At 40.6% G+C, this 21,813-nt stretch overlaps 1 protein-coding gene across 1 annotated transcript in view; it reads left to right on the top strand.

The window, feature by feature from the left end:
- The first annotated feature begins 1,483 nt into the window (after positions 1-1,483).
- The window catches only part of MAN1B1 (mannosidase alpha class 1B member 1), a 26,724-nt gene continuing 6,394 nt past the window's right edge, over positions 1,484-21,813 (top strand). The window contains exons 1-12 of the mRNA XM_085308295.1: positions 1,484-1,703; positions 4,116-4,224; positions 4,863-4,999; positions 5,994-6,154; positions 7,846-7,955; positions 9,936-10,121; positions 12,146-12,294; positions 12,909-13,097; positions 14,102-14,292; positions 17,741-17,861; positions 20,779-20,976; positions 21,327-21,458. Of these exons, the coding sequence (XP_085164421.1) occupies positions 1,572-1,703; positions 4,116-4,224; positions 4,863-4,999; positions 5,994-6,154; positions 7,846-7,955; positions 9,936-10,121; positions 12,146-12,294; positions 12,909-13,097; positions 14,102-14,292; positions 17,741-17,861; positions 20,779-20,976; positions 21,327-21,458 (1,815 nt within the window). The 5' untranslated portion in view covers positions 1,484-1,571. The remainder of the gene's footprint in view (positions 1,704-4,115; positions 4,225-4,862; positions 5,000-5,993; positions 6,155-7,845; positions 7,956-9,935; positions 10,122-12,145; positions 12,295-12,908; positions 13,098-14,101; positions 14,293-17,740; positions 17,862-20,778; positions 20,977-21,326; positions 21,459-21,813) is intronic.

The following is a 21,813-nucleotide window of genomic DNA, read 5'->3' as shown; positions in this document are numbered from 1 at the left end:
ACAGAGGACAAGGAAAGGAATGCAAGCTGCTGAGTCCACATCATGTCTCTGGGGTTCTTCTTGACTGGTGATAACAATGTAGTCTTTAGACAGGTTTTCTGTATCCCTTAAGAGTCAACAGTTGTTAGTGGATGTTCCTTTGGGGTAGTCACCTTCCTGTGGAGCTAGCAGGAGAAGGCATGGCGTATATGACATGCTGTAGTCTTGTTGCTGTCTTCCCATTGTCAGACCGTGGGGTCTTCTGCTCGGTGGTTTGTTCTGTGGCCTCACCAGAGTGCAGGCTCTCCAGGCTTGATGGAAACAACACGTTCGTGAACTTGATTAATGGGAATGGTGGTCTTTATTATCAGCACAGGCACTTCTTTTAATCCTTGTTCTGCTTTTTCTTCTGATGACTTTGCATGTGCGCTTTTCCATTTATGTTTTACTTGTGCCAATCTTAGTATTTCTGGCACTAGTCTACGTTACAGCCTTATGACATGGAGGAAAAGAGAGGGATCCCAGCATCACTTCCCATTTTCTACCAAGATGGCTGAAGTCCTTATTGGACAGGGTCTAGCTACATGGAGAGAGCACCTAAAAAGCTGAGGTCAGTAAGGGGAGAGAAAGAAATTCTCATACCCCTGAAGCTCCACAGACACTGYCCAAAACGTGCTTGCATCAGGATGACTGGCAGTATTGTATAAAATGAAATATGAAAGTGATGTTGCTAATACATGCAGCAGAAAAGAACGTGCTCACCCAGATGTATTCATTGGCTTCTTGGCTTGTCTTCAGAGGCAAGTGGTGCAGGTTGGCTGGCTATTGCTAGCGCTGGCAGTAGTTTTGCTAACAAATCTCAGCCACTGGGGACAACCCCCTGCTGAAAACACCATTCCTCCCGTGCATCTTCTGCTACCTTGCAGCGAGATGGTAGTATCGTGGGTTTTGGCCACGGGCAATCTTGTCAGTTAGGAGTTGGCCCTGAGGGTCTCTATGGTACCAGTGCTTGTGTGAGGAGATGCTGCAGGTGGTGCTTCTTTGCCCTGTAATGGGGGGAGAACAACATCCTGTGGGCAAGCCAGCTCCACAGTCAGGACTGCAAAGCCATGTTAGCTGGGGGAAGCCATTTCTCTCTGTGCCAAGAGCCACCAAAGGGCATTTAGACTTGCCACAGTGGCTCGTGCCACCATTCCCCTTCCGCACCCTCCATCTCGAGCAGCAGAGGCCAGAGATCTGGCTCCGGGGGCAATGCAGGTAAAGGCTGCTGAGAGGTTTCATGCTGGCACTTGCTCCCCTTCCTGGCTGTGAGGCCTGGGGAGAGGGGATGGGAGGCGACGGGCACCGCGAGGCCATAACGGTCCAATCGGCGGCCTAGTCCCGCCGTTGCTACGGTAAGGCAGTAGCAGGCCGTTGCTAAGAGCGCCATAGAGCTGAGGCCGTGTGCTCGGGCTAGAGCGGCACCCGGAAGCGGCTACTCTGCCCGCTCGCTCTTTGGCCGGGAGGTTGCAGGATAATGGCGGCGGGCGCGCGGGGTGGCGGGCGGTTCGGAGCGGAGGGCGGCGCGGGCTGGGGTCCCTGAGGCTGCCGCCATGTACTCGGCCTCTACCGCCGCCTCGCCGCCAAGACGGGACTTCATCTCGGTGACCCTCAGCCCTGAGGAGGTGGTGGGGGCCGCTGGCTACAACAACAGCAAGGCCTGGAGGCGGCGCTCCTGCTGGCGGGTGAGGGCGGCCGGACTGGGAGGGCAGCCCGGCCGTGGGGCGCCGCTGGCTGCGGGTGAGCCCCCGGCCGTGGGGTGGAGGAGTGGGGGGGGTGGGGCTGACCTGTGGGAGCCGAGCAGCGGGGCGGGGTGCCCGTGGGCAGGGAGAGGGGAGCCCAGGCAATTGGGGGGGGGGACACGACTGCGTGTTGGGGTGCTGCGCTTTGGGACCTGGCAGCGGGTTCCCCTTCTGAGCTGGGGCGGGGGTGTCTCTCTTGGGGAGTTGCGGGGGTTGCACCCGGAGATGGGGTTGCCTCAGGCTGTTGGACGGGGGGTGCTGCTGGGCGGTGGGCACCTGGCAATGGGGGTGCCCCCAGAGTTGGGGGGCAGGCCCCACGTTGGGGGCCCTGAGGAGGGCAGTGCTGGGGTGGTGATACCCACCTGGTGGGGCTTGGTGGGCTGCAGGCTGGTTGGTGAGTGCTCCTCATCTTGCTTTTTTGTCAGCAAAGTGGGGTGTGTGTTTGGGGAATGAATCCAGGCCCTTACAGGTGAGGTAGAAAGGGGATTTGTTGGGGTCACTGCACTGCCTGGACAGGAGCGGAGGAGAGAGAGAACGTTGAGAGAACGTTTGGACATGATGTCTTTGCTCCCTATTTTGGGGCTTGGAAGAGGAGCCCTGTCCTCTACCCTGGAAGAGTAAAGGGAGAAGTCCCACTTCCTGTGGGWAGGTTGAGTGTCAGATGGTGGTAGCTGACAGGGCTTTATGGAAGTGATCTTATTTTCTGCTTAGGGGTAATGAGTGGTCAGGAAGCTTGAACAGCAGTGATCATCTGGTGCTAGAGAGATAGGGTGGAAAAGCATGATTCCAGAGAAGGAGGTGACCCTGCACCTTGCTGCAAAAAATGGSAGAGGAATGGCTACCTAGTAGAAACTTGCTATGCAGCCAGATTAAGAGTATAAAGCATTTCTTTGGGGACATAGGGTTGCAGCTCTTCTCTTACCTACAGTTTAAGGAAATGTGGTTGCAGGGTACAAGACATTTCACCCTTTTATCTTTTTTCTTTATCTGCCCCCCCACTCCCCCAAAAAAGATGTTAGTGAATGCAGTCATGGGGATGTATTTTTGTATTCTTGTATCTTTGGAATGGATAGGAGTGAAATATAGAGTAAATTGGACTTTTTCTTTCTGCCCTGAGTAAGTGAAGAGCTGCTGGCTTTGCAGGCATCCTTCTGAAATTGGGAGGTCGTGATGTAGTTGGCAGTTCCGACAGAGTCAAAGGTGAATGAGCAGGATCAGCATTTTGCTGTGTGCACAGGATCACGGTGCCGTCAGTGGTAGTAATGCACAAATGTATGTCGTGGGGCTTTGCAATGCGGATGCACTGACATTTCCTCATTGGAATATTTGCGATCTGTGGTCCTTACTAAGAAGGTGAGAACTATAGGAAGTGCTATGGGGAACAGCCAGGTGCAGGAAACTGCAGAATGTTCCCAAGCATAGCTTCAGCACTGAAACTTCCCTTGCCAAATGCCAAAGAAAGTCATTAGAAGCAAACTGCTACTCTGGTACGCTCGGATAGCACTGTTATAAAACTAACAAAATAGTAATTTAACAGTGACTTTAGATCAAAGTGTTAAAAGACTCCAACTGCTATAAATGGGAAAATCTTCTCTGTTAGGCTAATGTAGCATTTGATGTCTGACTTAGTGCTTTTATTGTAAATACTTGCTTCAATTTGAAAAACACATTTTTGCTCAGTACTAATTTTGTGGATGTTGTGTTCTTGTCTTGTGCATTACACTGTTGGTTTAATTTATTTTAACATAGTTGGTGACTATATCTGTGGTGGCAGGCCCTAATTTGCATGATATTTTCACAAAGATTTTTTTGTCAGAGGCAAAATGCCTAAATTTTCTTGTCCAATTACCAGTGCTTAGCTTTATTTTGAGCTTATCTTCTTTGCTGCAATATCGTTTTTAGTTTTGCCGCCTCTTTCTTTTTCTATTTTTTTTCCTTACTTTGCATAATTCTTTCATAATACTTTGCTAACCAGAATGGAAGAGTCTCATGGTTCATTTCAAGATATACATCTGGGCAGATGCACAGGTCAGCCAGCAAAAGGTTGTGATGAAAATCAGTACGCTTCAGATGATGTGCTCTCTGGTAGTCTCGGCACTTAGCAGTCTCCAGGTTCTTGGAGCAAGTGGTTTTGATGTTTCTCTGAGCCTGTTGTGCCATATGCTGGCATGTTACTTTTCTGTTCTAGCATCAAAGAAAATAAGCAATGGACTTCTGCAGTTGGAAACAGAGGGTAAAATTAGACTTAATCACTTTTGTATGCCTTCCTCTTAATGAACTGATAGTAGTTTGTTTTTGAATGTGTGGGCTCTCTAATGTCATGCTAAATATTGTTATTTATTTTCTTTCCCAAAGAAATGGAAGCAGTTGTCTCGACTACAGCGGAGTGTAATTCTCTTCCTGTTTGCCTTCTTGGCAGTCTGTGGAGTCATTTCATATACAAACATGGGAGAGCCGTGGAAAAGTATGTGCTCTGTGTGGCTCAAAATTATCTGAGTGTGGTGTTGTACTTAAGAGATTGTTTTAGTTTTCTTAACTAATTTAGTTTGTATTGACAATGACTGGGTGTATTCATTAAAGTGTAATTGTTAGATAATTTTATCCTGTGTTTCAATGCGTATGCTTTCTCAGAAATGCTTCTAATATGCCTTTTAGTTGTTTATTTTGACTAGCAGCAACATTTTGTTGATTAAATTTTGGAGACCATGAGTGTGTTTGATTATGTTTTTATGTACGTATTGGTAATCCAAATATGCACACTGAAGATAAGATAATCCTTTCTTTGGATTTTAAATTCCATGCTTTTCTGATATATAAAGGCACATTTACCTTCAATGTTATCCTGCTGCTTGAATTGAAAAGTTAAAATAAAAAAGAAAAACATGCTCTTTTTAGCAGCCTCCTCTTGTATTGGATGTTTTATGGAAATGTTACTATCAAAAGACACTTTGTATCTAACAAGCAGTGTTTATTTACCAATGTTTCTTAAATGGAAACACTTTTTGGCGGTGCAAATAGTATATGAATGTAGTTGACTATCATAAATTTCTAGCTGAAGTCTAAATTGCTAATTCCCTGTGCTAAGCACTTTTTTGTGTCTAGATGTAACAAACAAATCATTGGATGATCAGAGAATAGAACCAGAAGCTCCTGGGCTAAAGTTGGCAAATCCAGCTGTTTTACCAGCACCTGAGAAAGCAGATGCCAACCTTGGAGTTTACCCAGAACTTCCACCTCAGGTACCATAAGATGAAATGAGTTTTACAAACCTGCCAGAAAATTTGTGGAAGTTGCAAATAGTTCTTGGTTCTAACAGGTGTCATGGAAAAAGAAATTACAGCCCACAATAAACATTTTCTCTGGATGGAATGATATCCTTCAGGAAGAGCTTTGGTTATGGTATAATATGTGTTGGCTTTAACTTGTATGCACTCTGACTCTAAAGAAGAGAGGTTGTGTGTGGTTCCTGGGAATTCTCTTATTCTATTTGAAAGAGTTAGTCATTTCTTTAATGGGAGTGCTGCTGGATAGTGTAAGCATTTAGGAGGTGCTGGGTGGAAGCGGGCATAGCTGAAATCCTTGTATGTAATATATGCTCCTGTTTTGTTAGTGATAAGTGTTCAGTATGCTTTTTCTTAATCACTGATGTGCCTAGGAGCGAAGAACTTTAGGTCATGTTGACATGTTACTTGAGGCTTCACTTTCCTACTGTAGTTTGTTTGGACTTCTAGTGCTGTTGAGTGCTCCAGATGTCAATCTTGCAGTTGCAAGGAGCCTAAATAATGTGCGTGATTGAGTATAAGACATAAGATACAATCAACATCACACTGAATTGTTGCTAATTATAATTAAAAATTTACTACACTTTGAAAAACGAAATCAAATATCTTTACACTCCTTTGAGAACGCCTTACAGTAATTTCTTATCTGTTAGAAGCAGTGTGTATTATAGATAGTTCATCAGTGTAGATTTAACAACAGGATAGTTCTACCAAAAGTTTTTTAAAAGAAAGAAAATCTGGCAAGATCTTCAGCATACCCTCCATTATTCAAAGCAGAATTTGTGTGCTAGGATGATATCAAAATAAGATTTTTTGTTTTGTTTATTTTTTTTATTTTATTTTTTTTGAGATTATATGTAACATTGGGATGCTTTGAATTATGAATTGGAATGTATGACCTCTGCAAATACCTAGCACATCTTGATTTTGTTTTTCTCCTTTATTTTCTCAGAAGCAGCCAAAGCTGCCTCATGCCCGCCGTGGTCCTCCTAATCTTCAGATCAAGCCACCATGGAGGGACGTGAGGCTAAAGACCCAACGTGATAACAACAAGGTTGTAGAAGAACCAGCCCAGGCTGATAAAGAAGAAAAAACAGAGAAATCTGTTATCAGGTAGAAATATTTCCAGCAAGTTACAGCTTTTCTCGTTTTGTTTTCTTCTTCTCAGCATGCTTTAGATGTTGCAGCAAAAGCTGTAAGGTCATTTTGTTGTCTGTGCTGGCTGTTTTTTTTTTTTGGGGGGGGGTTGTTTTTGTTTTTGTTTTTTCTTCCCCCTTCTCCCTTTATGTCTGTCTGTTCTTCGCTCTTGCCTGACAGTTTTTGATATTGCTAGGTTAATTTAATTTGGGCAAGTATACAACTTTTCTGTTTTTATTATTTGAATCGTAGAACTCCAGAGAGGATTTGGAGCCCTGCTAGACTGTCTATATTTCTAATGCGTTTATACACTGTTAGTGCCATGGAGAATTTTCAGTGTATATAGATTTCTTCCACTTGTTTTGTGGAAAATGTAAACACACAAGTATCAGAAAATAATAATACTGTCACAGGTGGCTCTGCCTTGGCCCAGACTTGAGAATTATACCAGTATCACAGTGTTGGTTAGAATTACAGTGGCAATAAATGTAGTAAGCCCAAGTGAAACTGGGAGAAGCTGTAGATTTTTAGCTGTGTAGATGTAATTGTATTAAGATATATGCTTACTCCTTTCTTGAAAGGGGATCAGTCATACCAGTTCCAAGCACCTTTATGCACATAAAAGTAATTGCTTTATCAAGGGACCTATGGTGCTTTAATTATGTTGATACAAAAATATAATTCTCAAAGATATTACTGGAAGTCTTCTGATTTGGGAATAACTGAAGGGATATAACTTTGATATAGGAAAGATTATTAGGATTTCAGCAGAGATGCTTAGTATGTGAGAGTGCTAGACTTCATTTTAAGAAGTATTGTTCCTGTTCTTTCACTGATGCTATTGCTGGTAGACTTAAACCAGTAGTAACAATTAAGAGAACTTAGGAAAGCAATTACAGCATAGTGAAGACTTGTTACAAATTTTGAGAGTGAATAAGAAAAAGAAGTGATTGGATTTATGTAAGTCATAAGGTATGCTAACTGTAAACAGTGCATACTTTAAAGATTCCATAAGCCAAGGTCCATTAGCAGGTGTATCGTGAGCTCAAAGTTTATTTATTTATTATATATGGTCAAGATTAGTTGATCTTGACATGAACCWGGCAGGATCTGAGTTCCATTTCTGAACACTGTTCTGAAAGTGTTCTGAAACACTTTTCCTTCAAAAAATACTTAATAAAACTTCTTTGAATTGTTATATGCTTCTGTGTTGGTGGAAAGGCTTGTGAACCCCTTGACAGTAAAGCAAGTACTTTAAATGGCTACTCCTTTGTGCTTATCCGTGAGTTCTTAATGGTGTTCATTTGTATGATGCTAATTTAGTGTTAGTGGCTCTTCTGAACATTATAGTTCTGAAATGGAACAAAATACTTCAGATATTTCTATATATTTTAAAATTTCTTTGTTAAATTCCATTGTCAAGGTATTTAATAAAATCCCGAGAGCTGTAAGAYGCATTTCTTAATTCAGTAAAACTTCTCTAGTGCAATTGAGTTTATCTTTGAATTAAACAATTAGCTAGTGAGCAACACAGTTATTTTGATCTTGATATAAAATCAAACTCCTATTTCATCAAATATAGTGAAAAATAGGAAATAAGTCTTGTTCATTTGCACAATTTTCTGTAATCAAATTAAGTACTAATTTAAATTCCTTGTGTCTTGCAGTTGGAGAGGAGCAGTGATAGAACCTGACCAAAGCACAGAACCTCCTTCTAGTAAAATAAAAGAACCAGAAAAACCTTCATCTATGGAAGTTGAAGGCCAGAAAGAACCAGGTAAGTATAATAGTTAAAGATACTTTTATCACTGACTTTCATGGTCAAAGTTGTACAGTTCCTTCTCTCCCCTCCACTTTTTTTTTTTTCTCCAGTTCACGGGGAAAAAAACCTGATGGGAGAAGGGCATAGGAAGGAAAAATTTTATAGGAAGAGATTATTTACCTAGAATATCAGAGATTTCAGTGTCCTTTATTATACAGTGACAACCTACATGCTTGTTAGTCTTCAGAATTTTGGTTGAATTGCAGTCTCAGTTCTCAATATTGAATAAGGAATATTTTGATGCCAAAGTGCAGTTTATCCGATGTGACTCTGTGTTTGAAGATTACAGAGTGCATATTACTTGATTCATGTAGCTCACTGCTACTTCACGCCTCTCCTAGTGTGTTTGTGTTTGCTTCTGAAAAATGTGTTGGATGTCATCCCTCAGATGCTGCATAAAATGTGTTCTCTCTCACTTTGTTATCAGGACCATAGCTGCAACGGGGTTTGCTTACTTATGCATATATTCCCGTGCTATATATTTTACAGCAGCATTGTTTCCACTGATATTTTGAAGCAATATGATCTCAAGCTGGAGAGCCTTTTGATTTGGGGCTTTTTTGTTGCTTTTCCAGAAGATAACCCCTTTGTGTTTTAGAGGATTGTAGATCTGCCCTCAGTTTCATCCCTTGTCTTGTGAATTTTGGGTATTTTCCTTCATTGGTATCTTTTCAACCCATAGAAGAGAAACCAGAAGAATGGGCACTGAACACGTGCACTATGTATTATTATTATTTTCGTTCTTTGTTTATAGAGGGTGTACACTTTATTTGGGTGTCTTACCCACTTTTTTTGCTTTCTTTAAACAAAGTGACATTGAAAATAAATTTCAGTACCAGATCTTTGAAATCTGTCCTCTGGGAAAAGGCAGACATGCCTATCTCTTCTCCATGAGAGAGTAGTTTAAAGAGAGAGGGCTTGAACGGGATGATTTGCTTTTCCAGCAGTGGTTTTACTTTCCCTGGATTGCAGAACAAAAGGAACTCTCTCCTTGAATTAAGTTGAACTGTTTTTAAGGCTTACCAGGAAGCTGCAGAAGTTGTTTTTTACAGTTGCTGTCCTTGTGGAACCTGTTGTTTTGCTTTCCAGGTTCATATGAGGAAGTTCGGGTATGATAAACCCAGACACTGAAATAATATAATGTAATGTATTTGGCTTGTGTTAGTTAAATATAAACGGGGTTAGTTATACTGCTTGATGTCTTCCACTCTAAAATTATTTCTTCATTAGCTTATAATTTTGCTAAACTTCAGCTAATGGGAATTGACAGTTTTCATGCTAGATATGTAACACAGGCTCAATTTTTATAGTAAATCACAAACATAAATTTCAACCATTTTAGGTAGTAGAAAAATGGAAAAAGACATGGCTTTGCTCAATATAGAAATGTCGATTTTTTTTTTCCTTTCTTCTTAAAACAAAAGTTCAAGAGAAATCGTATTATGGAGCTGACGTTAGTAGAAAGGAATGAATAAGGCATGGAAGATGAAGAAAAACTGATACGTAGTAAATTAGCTGAGGACTATACTTTTAAGCATGTGTGTACAACAGTTGAATTACAGTTGATTAGGTAATCTTAATTCTGGTATTTCCTGACTTTCAGGTATTTGAGCTGAAATGATCTCATCTGGAAATTATAAAGCATTAAAATGATCACAAGCATTTGGAGAAATTACTTTTTTGTCAGGGTGAGATCTCTGTTTCCACTTAGCTGAACTGCTGACTAGAAACACTGACTGCTTATTCCACAGAGAAAAGGCTACACTGAAACAGAGTAACCTGACAATGTTTTTTCCTTTACACTGATCACTTAATTTTGGGGGGAGTGAGGAAGGAAATCTCAATTTGAGGTAGAATTCAGCATAACAATGTTTGGTGTGGCTGTATAACTCTGCTACCGAAGTCTTGAGCCAGCAGCTGTTTTTCCTTTTGTAGTGCCCRTAAATGAACGTCAGATGGCTGTGATAGAAGCATTCCGCCATGCCTGGAAAGGATATAAGGATTTTGCCTGGGGACATGATGAACTGAAGCCTTTGTCCAAATCTTACAGCGAGTGGTTTGGACTTGGGCTTACTTTAATTGATGCTTTGGATACCATGTGGATTTTAGGCTTAAAAGAAGGTATTTTTTTCTCCTTTTCTAAATCTTTCTTTAAAATAATTTCTTATTATCTGTTCAGGCAGTATGTTCAGACTTCTTTGAAGAGAACACTGATCACATGTTGGATGAATTAAATTTTTCTATGAGGGTAAATATGTATATTAAAAATACTCCAAACATACTCAAGGATACTGTTACTCTTGGATAAGAATTTGAGCCACAAACAAATCACAAATAACTGTGGTTATTTCTGCTGGAAAGTGAGGAATGTATTAGTAGGCCACCTGAGTTTGTTTCTGTACTAAATCCCTGGTGTTATCTTTGAGGCATTACACAGCCCATCAGCCTTATGTCATTAGCCTGGACTCTCTGACTTTTGTTTTATGATGTCTAACAACAATATTCACTATGTAGTTTTAAGAGGTTAGTTTCTCTAAGGAGTCAGTGCAGGGAGAAAGAGAGCGTTCAATACTTTTTTCCTGAACTACTGTACCGTATGTTTTTCACAATTCGTTCTGGAAGTGACTGTTTTCAGAAGCCTTTCCAACAAATTTTAAAAATGAAGCCAAAAATTCTGCAATCCTTTTGCAGAGAACTTGCTTAATTAGTCTTCTAGAGTTTTTTTTTTTTTTTTTTTTTCCTATTTCTTTCCCCTTTTTTATGCAGTATTTAAAAATTTCTGGAACTGGGTCTGTTTAACCTTGGTAGACAGCTCCCTTAGTAGTTTTAGAAAGGATGCATTTTTTTCACCTGTCAAGACAGGAAGATAAGAGCTGCAAATAAAGACACAATGAACAGTGGAAGCTTTTTCCCACTTCTGTCTTTCCTATCTTTGAAGTTTGTGTTCATGTAAGATAACAAGTCAAACAAATTCCATAGCATGAGTCACCAGCTCTAGGCTTGAGCAGGCTATCTTGAAGTGTTATGAAGTTAACAGTGCTGCTTTTTTTTTAATAAAAAATTAATTGTGAACTGATAGAGCTTTTAAAATAAATTATTAGTGATTTAGATGTGTTGAAAATGGATTCTGATTGAAGTTTTTTTTCATATTTTATAGCAACTCTCCTTTTACTCATTGCTTTACAAAGCTCTTGGGGTTTCTTCTGAATAACAGATGCTATATAAGTGGAAGTTCTGTTTGAGGTTGCTGATCTTTCTTACAAGCTGATGCATACTAAAGCTCTTATGAAAGAGGACCTTATATTTTTCTGTCATATCACATTGCTATGTAATGTCTAACAACACAGATTTTCTTCTGTGGTTATCTCAGTAGACTTACCATATTTCCTAAACACCCAAGAAAACTCAGAATTTGCAAAACTGCATAGATTTTTTTTTTCCTGGCTGGTGTGGTTAAAACAGATTGATCAATTCAGAGTAAGTTATCACAGATTTTATTCTTAAAACACAGTACATGAGAGTTGCAGTTTTTTTCCTTGTGAGGATGCAGAGGCATCCTTTCATTAAGAGTCTCCTGTGCAATACCTTGCATTTCTGGGGAACTGGTTGTTCTTCTGTGACTCCTCACAAGTGGGCTTTTCTCTCTGGCAGGTGTGAAATGATTTGAAGTAGCTTAGCCCTCAGTGTTCAAAGCATCTCTTAACTCACCAGAGCCTGTGAAACGTGACAGTAACGACTGTTAATTGAAAATGTTATGTTATGTTGACAGATATCAGCTTTGATTTGAGAGGACTGAATTTTAAAGATCAAAAAGGCTTTTGTGGAAGTGTGACTTATTATCTGCCCAATCAAATGGATGGTCTTGAAAGATCTCTGTATCTGGATGATTTTAATAGAGATTTATTTATTTATTATTGTTAGAACTTGTTATTTTGATAGATATTTCTCTTTGTACACATCTGCGTTGCACACTAAATTAAGAATTTTTTGCACTTGTGCTCTTCATTTTAATTTTCTGCTTAAAACTACAATCTTTTGTATAGATATGAGTAAACTACCTTGGATATATGGAATGGTAATGTTTCTAGTCTGGTTGTTGGAACGTGCTGGAAATTCATCATAGATCTTCCTTTTGTGTCTTGCAGAGTTTGAAGAAGCAAGAAAATGGGTAGCAGACGATTTAGYATTTGATAAAAATGTGGATGTGAATCTCTTTGAGAGCACTATTCGTATCCTGGGGGGCTTGCTGAGCACCTACCATCTCTCTGGAGATAGCCTCTTCCTGGAAAAAGCAGTGAGTGATTGAGTCTTACAATTGAAAGTGGAATGTGTATCTTACTGGGCAAAGATGAGGGAAGATGCATCAACAAGTTAAATGTTACCATTTTTTTTCATGTATGTTTCATCTTTAAAACAACCAGAGCATACTTGTTTTTAATCTTCTTAGCCTGTGCTTTTGTTTGCTGCCTGAGTAACATCAGAGACATGCTATGTATTATTAGGCATACTTAGAGATATGACTATTTTTCCTTAAGAAAGGGCTGAGAATAGTGAGGAAATTTATGAAGGAAAAGAGAAAATAGCTGGCTAGAAAAGAGCAGTAATTGTCATCTTCACCTTTTCTGTGCATCCTAACAGCTGTTTTAAATTAGTGCTTCTCTAGGTGCAGATTCAGTGATTTCAGAATTTAATCAGGTGCTATAGGGCTTGCAGAATCAACTAAGGCATACGATACCTGGAACAAGGTGGAAACTTGGTAGTCTTTACGGTGAATGTGCCTATGATCTTTTTTGACTTCCTTATACAGTCTAAAACTCAACTTTTGTCTTTTTTTTTTTTTTTTGTCCCTGCCTGCTTGCTGAAAAAAAATATAATTTTTCTGTCCTGTGTTTTTGGGGCTTTCTTTAGAAAGACATAGGGAGCAGGCTTATGCCAGCATTCAACACGCCCTCCAGGGTACCTTACTCTGACGTCAACATTGGCCGAGGCACTGCACATCCACCTCGGTGGACATCAGATAGCACTGTGGCAGAGGTGACCAGCATTCAGTTGGAGTTTAGGGAGCTCTCTCGTCTCACCGGAGAAGAGAAATTCCAGGTATGGGAGAACCGCTCCCTATCTACAGTACCACCTTTAATTCACATGATGTGTGTGAAATCTCAGTGATGTTAAATGAGTTGTGAGATGCTAGTGGAAGAAAGGAATAGAAAAAAAATTCAGATTCTTTTTTTTTTTTTTTTTTTTTTAATATAACAAAAGGAGTAGTGGAGGTGGATAATTTTTAATAATAACTTTGATATTAGCTTATCAGATTTATCAAACATAGTAATATTTGATATTAGTTCCCCCCCCCAAAAAAAAAAAATATCTGAGCTAAACAAGGGCTGTTAAACTGCATCTTGCTTAATGTTGTTAGAATTCTTTGAATTTTCTGGATGCCCTTTTGTAAATCATAAGAATAAAACCAGGGTATTTGGTTTTATTTGGCAGGGTATTGCTGCCCCAAGCCCTCCAAGGAACTTAACTAAAATGCAAAATCACTAGATTTGAGCCTTATAGAAGGTTCCATTAGAAGGGAAAACTAGTTGAAACAAGGGTAATTCCAGAGAACAAGAATAATTTTTGCTGTCCTTTTCATTTAGCAATGTTTTCTTTATTGTTTGAAACTGTTTTCAAGGCTTATGTTTAAAAGAGGTGCAGTTATTTAAAGAAACGTAACTACAGCATGGTTCATGGAGTTGTTCTTTTCAGCTGTATTCCTAGCTTGCAGATATCAATAAATACAGATGATTGTCCATGGCATAGTACTAGCTTTAGAGTAGACTTACAGCACTTACTGAAGAATATATATGAGCTTTGGCTGAGGGGAGGAAATGGTTACAAATATCTCAGAGCACTTAAATGTGCCCGGAGCATTGTATTTTGAGGGTCAGGAAGCTTGAAATCCTGAATTTAATATATGATATGAGTTGAACTTGATATCCCTCATGCTAATTTGAGGAAGAATAGTTAACAATTTGTTGTTGGCCTGAAGTTACTAGTCACTGTTATGTGTATCATTTATATATGTAATTTACATTCACTATTTTTTTTCCTTGTAGAAAGCTGTAGATGAGGTGATGAAGCATGTTCACACCCTCTCAGGGAAAAATGATGGACTAGTGCCTATGTTCATAAACACCAATAGTGGGCAGTTCACTCATCTGGGTGTCTATACTCTGGGAGCTAGAGCTGACAGCTACTATGAATATTTGCTGAAGCAGTGGATTCAGGGTGGGAAAAAAGAAAATGAGTAAGTTCTTTCCACTCTCTGTATTAATATGAGAACAACGCAAGCTAGAAAGCTTTCTGTTATACTTTGCTACTTAAAGAATAATAAGCTTGTAGCCAATATTCCACTAAAGATATCTTGTAGTTTTTAACAGCAGGCTAGGTAAAAAAGAGAATCTGCGTCTTTTTGATGTAAGAGCGAAGAGTTTAGTTTCAAAACTTTGCAGAAAACTTCAGTGCATCAGGTGTGAGGAGGATTACAGACAATAGAAGGAAGTTAGGTCCTTGCAGATGTGGAGCATACATACACTAACTTTGGAAATACCAGCGATACTTTGTTTCGTCAATGGTGTCTAATTCCTCCTTCCCCTGCCCTCCAGGGGGTGGTTGAAGAAAGGAGGATCCTACTAGATGGCTGAGGTGGGAGAGTAGTCTCTTCACATATGTTAGAAGAAATAAGTCTTAAGTTTGATATCCATGCAAACTTTGCTTTAGAATCATAGAATCATTAAGGTTGGAAGGGACCTCTAGAGAACATCTAGTCCAGCCTCCCTGCTCAAGCAGGGTCACCTACAGCATGTTAGACAGGGTTGCATCCAGGCGGGCCTTGAATATCTCCAGAGAAGGAGACACCACAACTTCTCTGGGCAACCTGCTCCAGTGCTTTGTCACTCTCACAGTGAAGAAATCCCCCCTCACGTTCAGGCAGAACTTACTGTGGTTCAATTTCTGGCCATTGCCTCTTGTCCTGTCACATGGGACTACTGAAGAGAGTTTAGCCCCATCCCCTTGACACCTTCCCTTCAGATACTTATTCACATTGACAAGATCCCCCCCTCAGTCTTCTCTTCTCCAGGCTAAACAGGTCAAGCTCTCGCAGCCGGTCCTCTCTGGGCAGATACTCCAGCTCTCTGATCATCTTTGCAGCCCTACACTGGACTCTCTCCGCTAGCTCCATGTCTCTCTTGTACTGGGGAGCCCAGAACTGGATGTAGTACTCGAGATGAGGCCTCACCAGGGCTGAGTAGAGCAGCAGGATCACCTCCCTCRACCTGCTGGCAACACTCTTCCTAATGCACCCCAGGATTCCATTGGCCTTCCTGGTCACAAGGGCACATTGCTGGCTCATGATCAACTTGTTGTCCACCAGCACTCCCAGGTCCTTCCCTGCAGAGCTGCTYTCCAGCAGATCAGCCCCCAGCTTGTACTGGTGCCTAGGGTTATCTTTCCTGAGGTGCAGGACTCTGCACTTGCCCTTGTTGAACCTCATGAGGTTCCTCTCCACCCAACTCTCCAGCCTGTCCAGGTCTCTCTGGATGGCAGCACAGCCCTCAGCTGTATCAGCCACTCCTCCCAGCTTGGTATCATCAGCAAACTTGCTGAGGAGGCACTCTGTCCCTTTGTCCAGGTCATTGATGAATAAGTTGAACAGGATGGGACCCAATACTGAGCCCTGGGGAACTCCACTAGACACGGGCCTCCAACTGGACTCTGAGCCACTGCTGACAACCCTCTTGAGCTCTGCCATTCAGCCAGTTCTCAACYYACCWCACAGTCCACTTGTCTAACCCACACTTCCTGAGCTTATGTAGGAGGATGTTATGGGAGACAATGTCAAAAGCCTTGCTGAAGTCAAGGTATACAATGTCCACTGMTCTTCCCTCATTCACCCCACCAGTTATGCAATCATAGAAGGCTCTCAGGTTGGTTAAGCAGGATTTCCCCTTGGTGAATTCATGCTGACTACTCCTGGTCACCTTCTTTTCCTCCATATGTCTGGAGATGGCATCCAGAATGAGCTGTTCCATCACCTTTCCAGGGATGGAGGTGAGGCTGACCGGCCTATAGTTGCCTGGGTCCTCCTTCTTGCCCTTTTTGAAGACTGGAGTGACATTGGCTTTCGTCCAGCCCTCAGGCACCTCCAGTTCTCCATGACTTTTCAAAGATGATGGAGAATGGCTTGGCAACAACATCTGCCAGCTCCCTCAGTACCTGTGGGTGCATCCCATCTGGGCCCACGGATTTGTGGATGTCTAGCCTGCCCAGAAGGTCTCTAATCCTATCCTCCTCAATCAAAGGCGTCTTCCTTTCTCCAGACTCTCTCTCTCGTCTCCAGGCTCCGGGATTCCTGAGGGCTGCCCTTAAGAGTGAAACCTGGAGCAAAGAAGGCATTCAGTAATTCTGCCTTCTCTGTCGCCTTTGTCACCAGGGCCTCACCCCATTCAGCAGTGGGCCCACATTTTCCCTAGTCCTCCTCTTGCTGCTGATGTATTTGAAGAAGCCCTTCCTGTTGTCCTTGACATCCCTTTCCAGACTCAATTCTGACAGGGCCTTAGCCTTCCTCTCCTCATCTCTATGTACTCTGGCTGTGTTCTTATAATTCTGCCAAGTAGCCTGTCCCCTCTTCCACATTCTGTGTATTTTCTTCTTCTGTCTGAATTTGGCCAAGAACTCCTTGCTCACCCATGCAGGCCTCCTGCCCCTTTTGCTGCACTGCTTTCTCCTTGGAATTCACTGCTCTTAAGCCTGGAGGAAGTGATGTTTGAATACTAGCCAGCTCTCCCAGACCCCCCTTCTGTCTAGGGCATTAACCCATGAGATTCTTCCAATTAGGTCTCTGAAGAGCCCAAAATCCGCTCTCCTGACGTCCAGGGTTGCAATCCTGCTTAGCTGGGGCAGGTTTAGCTCAGTTGGTTAGAGCGTGGTGCTGCTAATGCCAAGGTCGTGGGTTCAATCCCCATAGAGGGCTATGTTGAGGGTTAGACTAGATGATCTCCAGAGGTCCCTTGCAACCTTACCATTCTATGAAAGAGGAACAGGCTTTAACTAAACAAAAGAGAAAGCAAGTACTACAATGTCAATCTTTATAAGTTGTTACTTAGCTTCTTTAGATCTGTTATGTTTCTCTTATATGTACTGGATAAGTGGAAGGGAGTGTTTGGAAGGATCAGAGGAACTGGAGATGTCTTATAGCAGGAAAGGAAGATTTTTTTTTCAAAACAAGGCCAAAAGAATCCCAACTAGTTTTCATCCTTATTCACTAATTCTGTTGGACTTTTTTTCTGCTGAGGGGTTTAATGTACATGGAGTGTCAACATGCCTCTGTGAGATATTTCATTATATCAGCAGATGCTTCTCTACAAAGCAAGTTTGTATTGCTGCTTTTGCCATGCTGTACTTTGACTGTAAACTGAGAACCATTGTTTGTGAGACCATAAATCATGGCTTTTTGTCAACAGCAAATGGACTTATTCAACAGGGTTTTCTCACACCACAATACTTGCATGGTAGCTATAATTAATTCCCAGTTAATGGTGACTTCAAACTTTGTCAGTTTTTTTTATTTAATTAAATGCCATCCTTTAGGCTGAAAGAATAGTCTTCTAAAGGGTTGCATTGAACATCAGCCATGGTTAAACGTATTCTGAATGTGTGTATTTGAGGTAACTGGGAATGATTTTAATTCACAGACTGTTGGAAGACTATGTGAGAGCCATAGAAGGAGTGAAAAAGCATCTTCTTCAGAGGTCACAACCTAAGAAGCTTACCTTTGTAGGAGAGCTTGCTCATGGCCATTTCAGTGCCAAGATGGTAAGAAGCACACCTGCATTATTTAAAGTGAATAAATAAATAAAAGGACACTCCCCACACCCACCCCTAATACAACCCTTGGCAGCTGTTGGGCTGTCGCTCGCTGAGCAAAGCAAATCAAGGGCTTTGCCATGCTGCTAGAATGTGACTAGCAGCAGCTTTTGAGGTTACACTGCATACATGTGGTGTACTAAAGAGAAACTGAAGTGTATGTGGCAGGGGGAGGATTACTGCAGGTCTTTGGGCTGGTATAGACCTGTTATAAAAAGAAACCTGGACTATAACCTGTATAATGGCAGTATTGAGTAACTAGTTTGCAGATATTGGTCACTTCTGCAGAGCAGAAGCCTTCTCTTTGGCTTAGATTTCCTTCTCTGAGTCACTCTAGAAACTCCATTTTATGTTCCTGCAGTAGTGAACTTTTTGATGCTGGGTTGGTTTGGGGTTTTTCTGTTGCTTTTTTCCCCCTTCAGTCATACAATTACTGCATCTGAAACTGATGAGGCAGTGCGTATTTTATTTATTATTTGTGTTTTCCATAAATCAAAAATACGTGGTTGTTTTCACACCTGGCTTCTCATATTTACCTTCAAAAGAGCCAGTGGCCTAGTATTGTGTACTGGGTGTAAAAATCTGAGAATTTTGGATGGTAGTATCCGTTCAGGACATTTGATTCTCTTCCTGCATTTAGGGTTAGTGAATGAAATACCACGTTGTTGACTGTAGGAAAATTTTTGAGCTTAACTCTGGTCTTAATCTTTGTATTCATTCTCTGTAAAATGTGCTTTAAGATTTTTTTTTTTTTTCCCCTTCAGTTAAAGATCTTAGGCAAGTAAAATATTGTGTATAGGTGGTGGTGTGGGATTGTTTTTGTTGTTTGTTTTGTAAGTGATGTATTATTAATGTACGTATGCATGAACTTGCACATACTTTTTTCAAATCCTGCACTGAACTTCAGTGAATTCCTTGACTTACCTGGTCTCTGGGTTTTTTTTTTTTTTGTTTTGTTTTACCAAATGTTCAGCATGTGCTTCTAGCATCTGCATTTCCTAAAGCTCTCCCAGCCTGCAATTAGTGAGACCAGAGTATGAGTTTTGGTTAGAGAGGGCTTCCCCTACCTCAAAATCTGACAAGATGGGTTTCGTTCAGAATTCATTGACTTGGCTGTAGGTTTCTGCATGAGTCAATACGCTTGCTTTTGTCCCAGGGAGCCAGAGATTTGATATTTCCTCAATTGTCTTTGCCTAAAAGGCTTGACAGGTATAAAATCCAAGCTGACTGGAAAAGTGAAGGATGTTAGTCTGTTATCTTTATATTCGCCCTCTTCACCCTCAACCATTTTCTGTAGGATTGGACAGGATGTTAAGAGGTTAATACAGATGCTGTTTGTGTACTGGAGTTTTTTCACTGTATTTTTGAGTAATGAGAGCTGAGCTTTCATTTTGAATGGTAAGAATTATTTAAAATTCTATACATAACACTAATGCATAATTCTTATATTCATAACACCAGTGATGGGTTAGCCACTGAAAGAGCACAATAAATCTTGTGTTGCAAATTGAATTTAACTGAAGYTGAATTTGGGGCATTTTGTATAATGCCATTCTCAGATGTGTTCATGAACTGACTATGACAGTTGAATTCTTGGAAATGTGACTAAATTCATCTTGGTTGTTTACAAATATTGCACAGTTCTTTTAGTGATACTGTTCCACACGTCCTTTGAACACACTGTTTACCATGTAAAAGCGAAGAAAGAAACGTCGCTGTAGTCCTTTCACAGCTGCTGCTTTGTGTTAGGATTGCAAACATGAATACAGTGCGCCATATCATCCTCAGATACCTCTTTGTGTGTGTGTGTGTTATGTGAGAGCCAAAAATGTTTTGCTCAGAGTTTGGTGGCTTTGGCGCCCTGCTAGAAGAGAATAATTATTGAAGAGCTAGTGGTAAAAATGGGAGCCAGCTGTATCGCAGACCCTATACAAGAACAGTTTTCTTGTAGCTTTGATGCCCTGTAGATGAAAGGGTAATAGCTCTTTATTATCCTGAACAAGTTGCAAGAAAGGAGCAAACTTTCAGGCAGAAATAGGCTTGAACACTTGTCATTATTTTTCAGTTGTATCAGTGGGTAAACTAAAAGCTGTTTTCTCTCTCCAAATACTGTCTTTCATTGCTCTCTGAAACAATCATCTTAGCACTACTGTAAATCTCCTTCAGTGGACCTCTCCCCTTTTCCCTTTGTTTTCTGTGGTTAGCTCTGATCTCCCTGTGGGGTCACCTCAGATTTCGTTTTAAAATACTGAAACTTGAGAAATACATTTCTTATGTCCATGGCTATTTTAACTTTCCTTATCATTTTCCTTTCTGTTTTGTTCTGGGTGTCATGGCTTAAGTATTCCGAATCACCAAACATTTTACTATCATCACAGATATTTTTCTGAGAACACTCAGTCTTTGAAATCTGCTAGAATCCATTTTAAATGCTGTCTCAAATTACTTTCTTTTTACACATTAGATTTGCAAGAGTATTTGTGTTTCCTTTTTAAGTTTAGATGATGATCAGTTTGTCCCTGACTTGATTGCTTGTGTGTCCCTGACTTTGTTGCTTGTATTGAGAAACTTTAAGATGATCTTTTTTCATAAAGTGTTATTAAAAGAACACTTCTGGTAAATCAAAAGATTCTTTCTTTCCCCTACCTGAAACCTTTCTTGATTTCAATAATTTCTCATAGTTATAAAAAAGCAAGGATAGTCTTGTACCTCTTTCAAATTTGTGAAGTCTCTGCCTGCATTAGATCGGTTTCTTAAAAATTTACCCTTGGGATGTTGGTACCTAAAATTTAACAATACACGATCTATATTATAATATTAATTTACTTTGTTTATTTTTTCCAGTAAGAGTTGTCTTATCTTGCAGGATCATTTGGTTTGCTTTTTGCCTGGTACTTTGGCACTCGGAGCTCACAATGGATTGACTGCCGATCATATGAAATTAGCTGAAGCCTTGATTGAAACCTGTTACCAGATGTATGTGCAAGTAGAGACAGGCCTGAGTCCTGAGATCGTACACTTCAATATTCATGCACAAAAGGGTCACAAAGACGTGGAAATCAAGGTGAACGGCTAGTTGACCTGAACCATAATTTGATGTCTATTTGTGTTGAGTTGGTTCTGTACTTTATTCAGCTGTTGAAACACTCAGCAGGACATCAGTGATGTTCTCTATGCTTACTGAACAGCTTTGCAAGTGTACCCTAGTGTGTGTGTGTGAGGGGAGTTTGGTTTGGTTTTTAAATGACCACTGTCATGTACTTAGAAGCTGAATTACCCCTAATAAATCATTTGGGCTATATGGAGATGGGAAGTACCAGTCTGATCACATTATCTTTCTCCTCGCGTATGTATTGTAAGAAACACTCTATCTGAATTATTCTTGGCTTTTTTGTATGTTTTCCCCTCTTGCAGCCTGCAGATAGACATAACTTGCTGCGACCAGAAACTGTGGAAAGCCTTTTTTATATGTACAGATTCACCGGAGATAAGAAATACCAAGACTGGGGCTGGGAAATCTTGCAAAACTTCAATAAGTATACACGGGTAAGGTCAGCCCATAATGACCTTATTTTTTCAGGACTGTATAAGATTTCTGTCTTTACCAAGAACTTTAGAAATTTGCTGTCTTTAAAGAGTCATCAAATATCCTGTGGGGAGATTCTTAAGAACAAAAAAATTCAGTTCATGCTGTTTCTTAAAGTTTATGCTATGCTAAATATTTAGTACATTAAGGGAAAGAACTTGCGTGGATTAAAAAGTAAAATGAAAACACTCTATACAGACTATCAAAATGTCTCTGTCTTTTTGCTTGCTCTTAGAATCTCTGCTGTCATCTTTTTAGGATTCAAAAGTTGAGAGGGATCTGGCTGGATTGATAACACTTTGAGGTTACAACCCC

This window comes from Rhea americana, unplaced genomic scaffold, assembly GCF_003343005.1.
Source record: "Rhea americana isolate MKP2758 unplaced genomic scaffold, rheAme1 scaffold_273, whole genome shotgun sequence".
Lineage (NCBI taxonomy): Eukaryota > Metazoa > Chordata > Aves > Rheiformes > Rheidae > Rhea > Rhea americana.
Note: the sequence above shows the minus strand (reverse complement) of the source record. Positions and strands in the feature narration are given on the sequence as shown.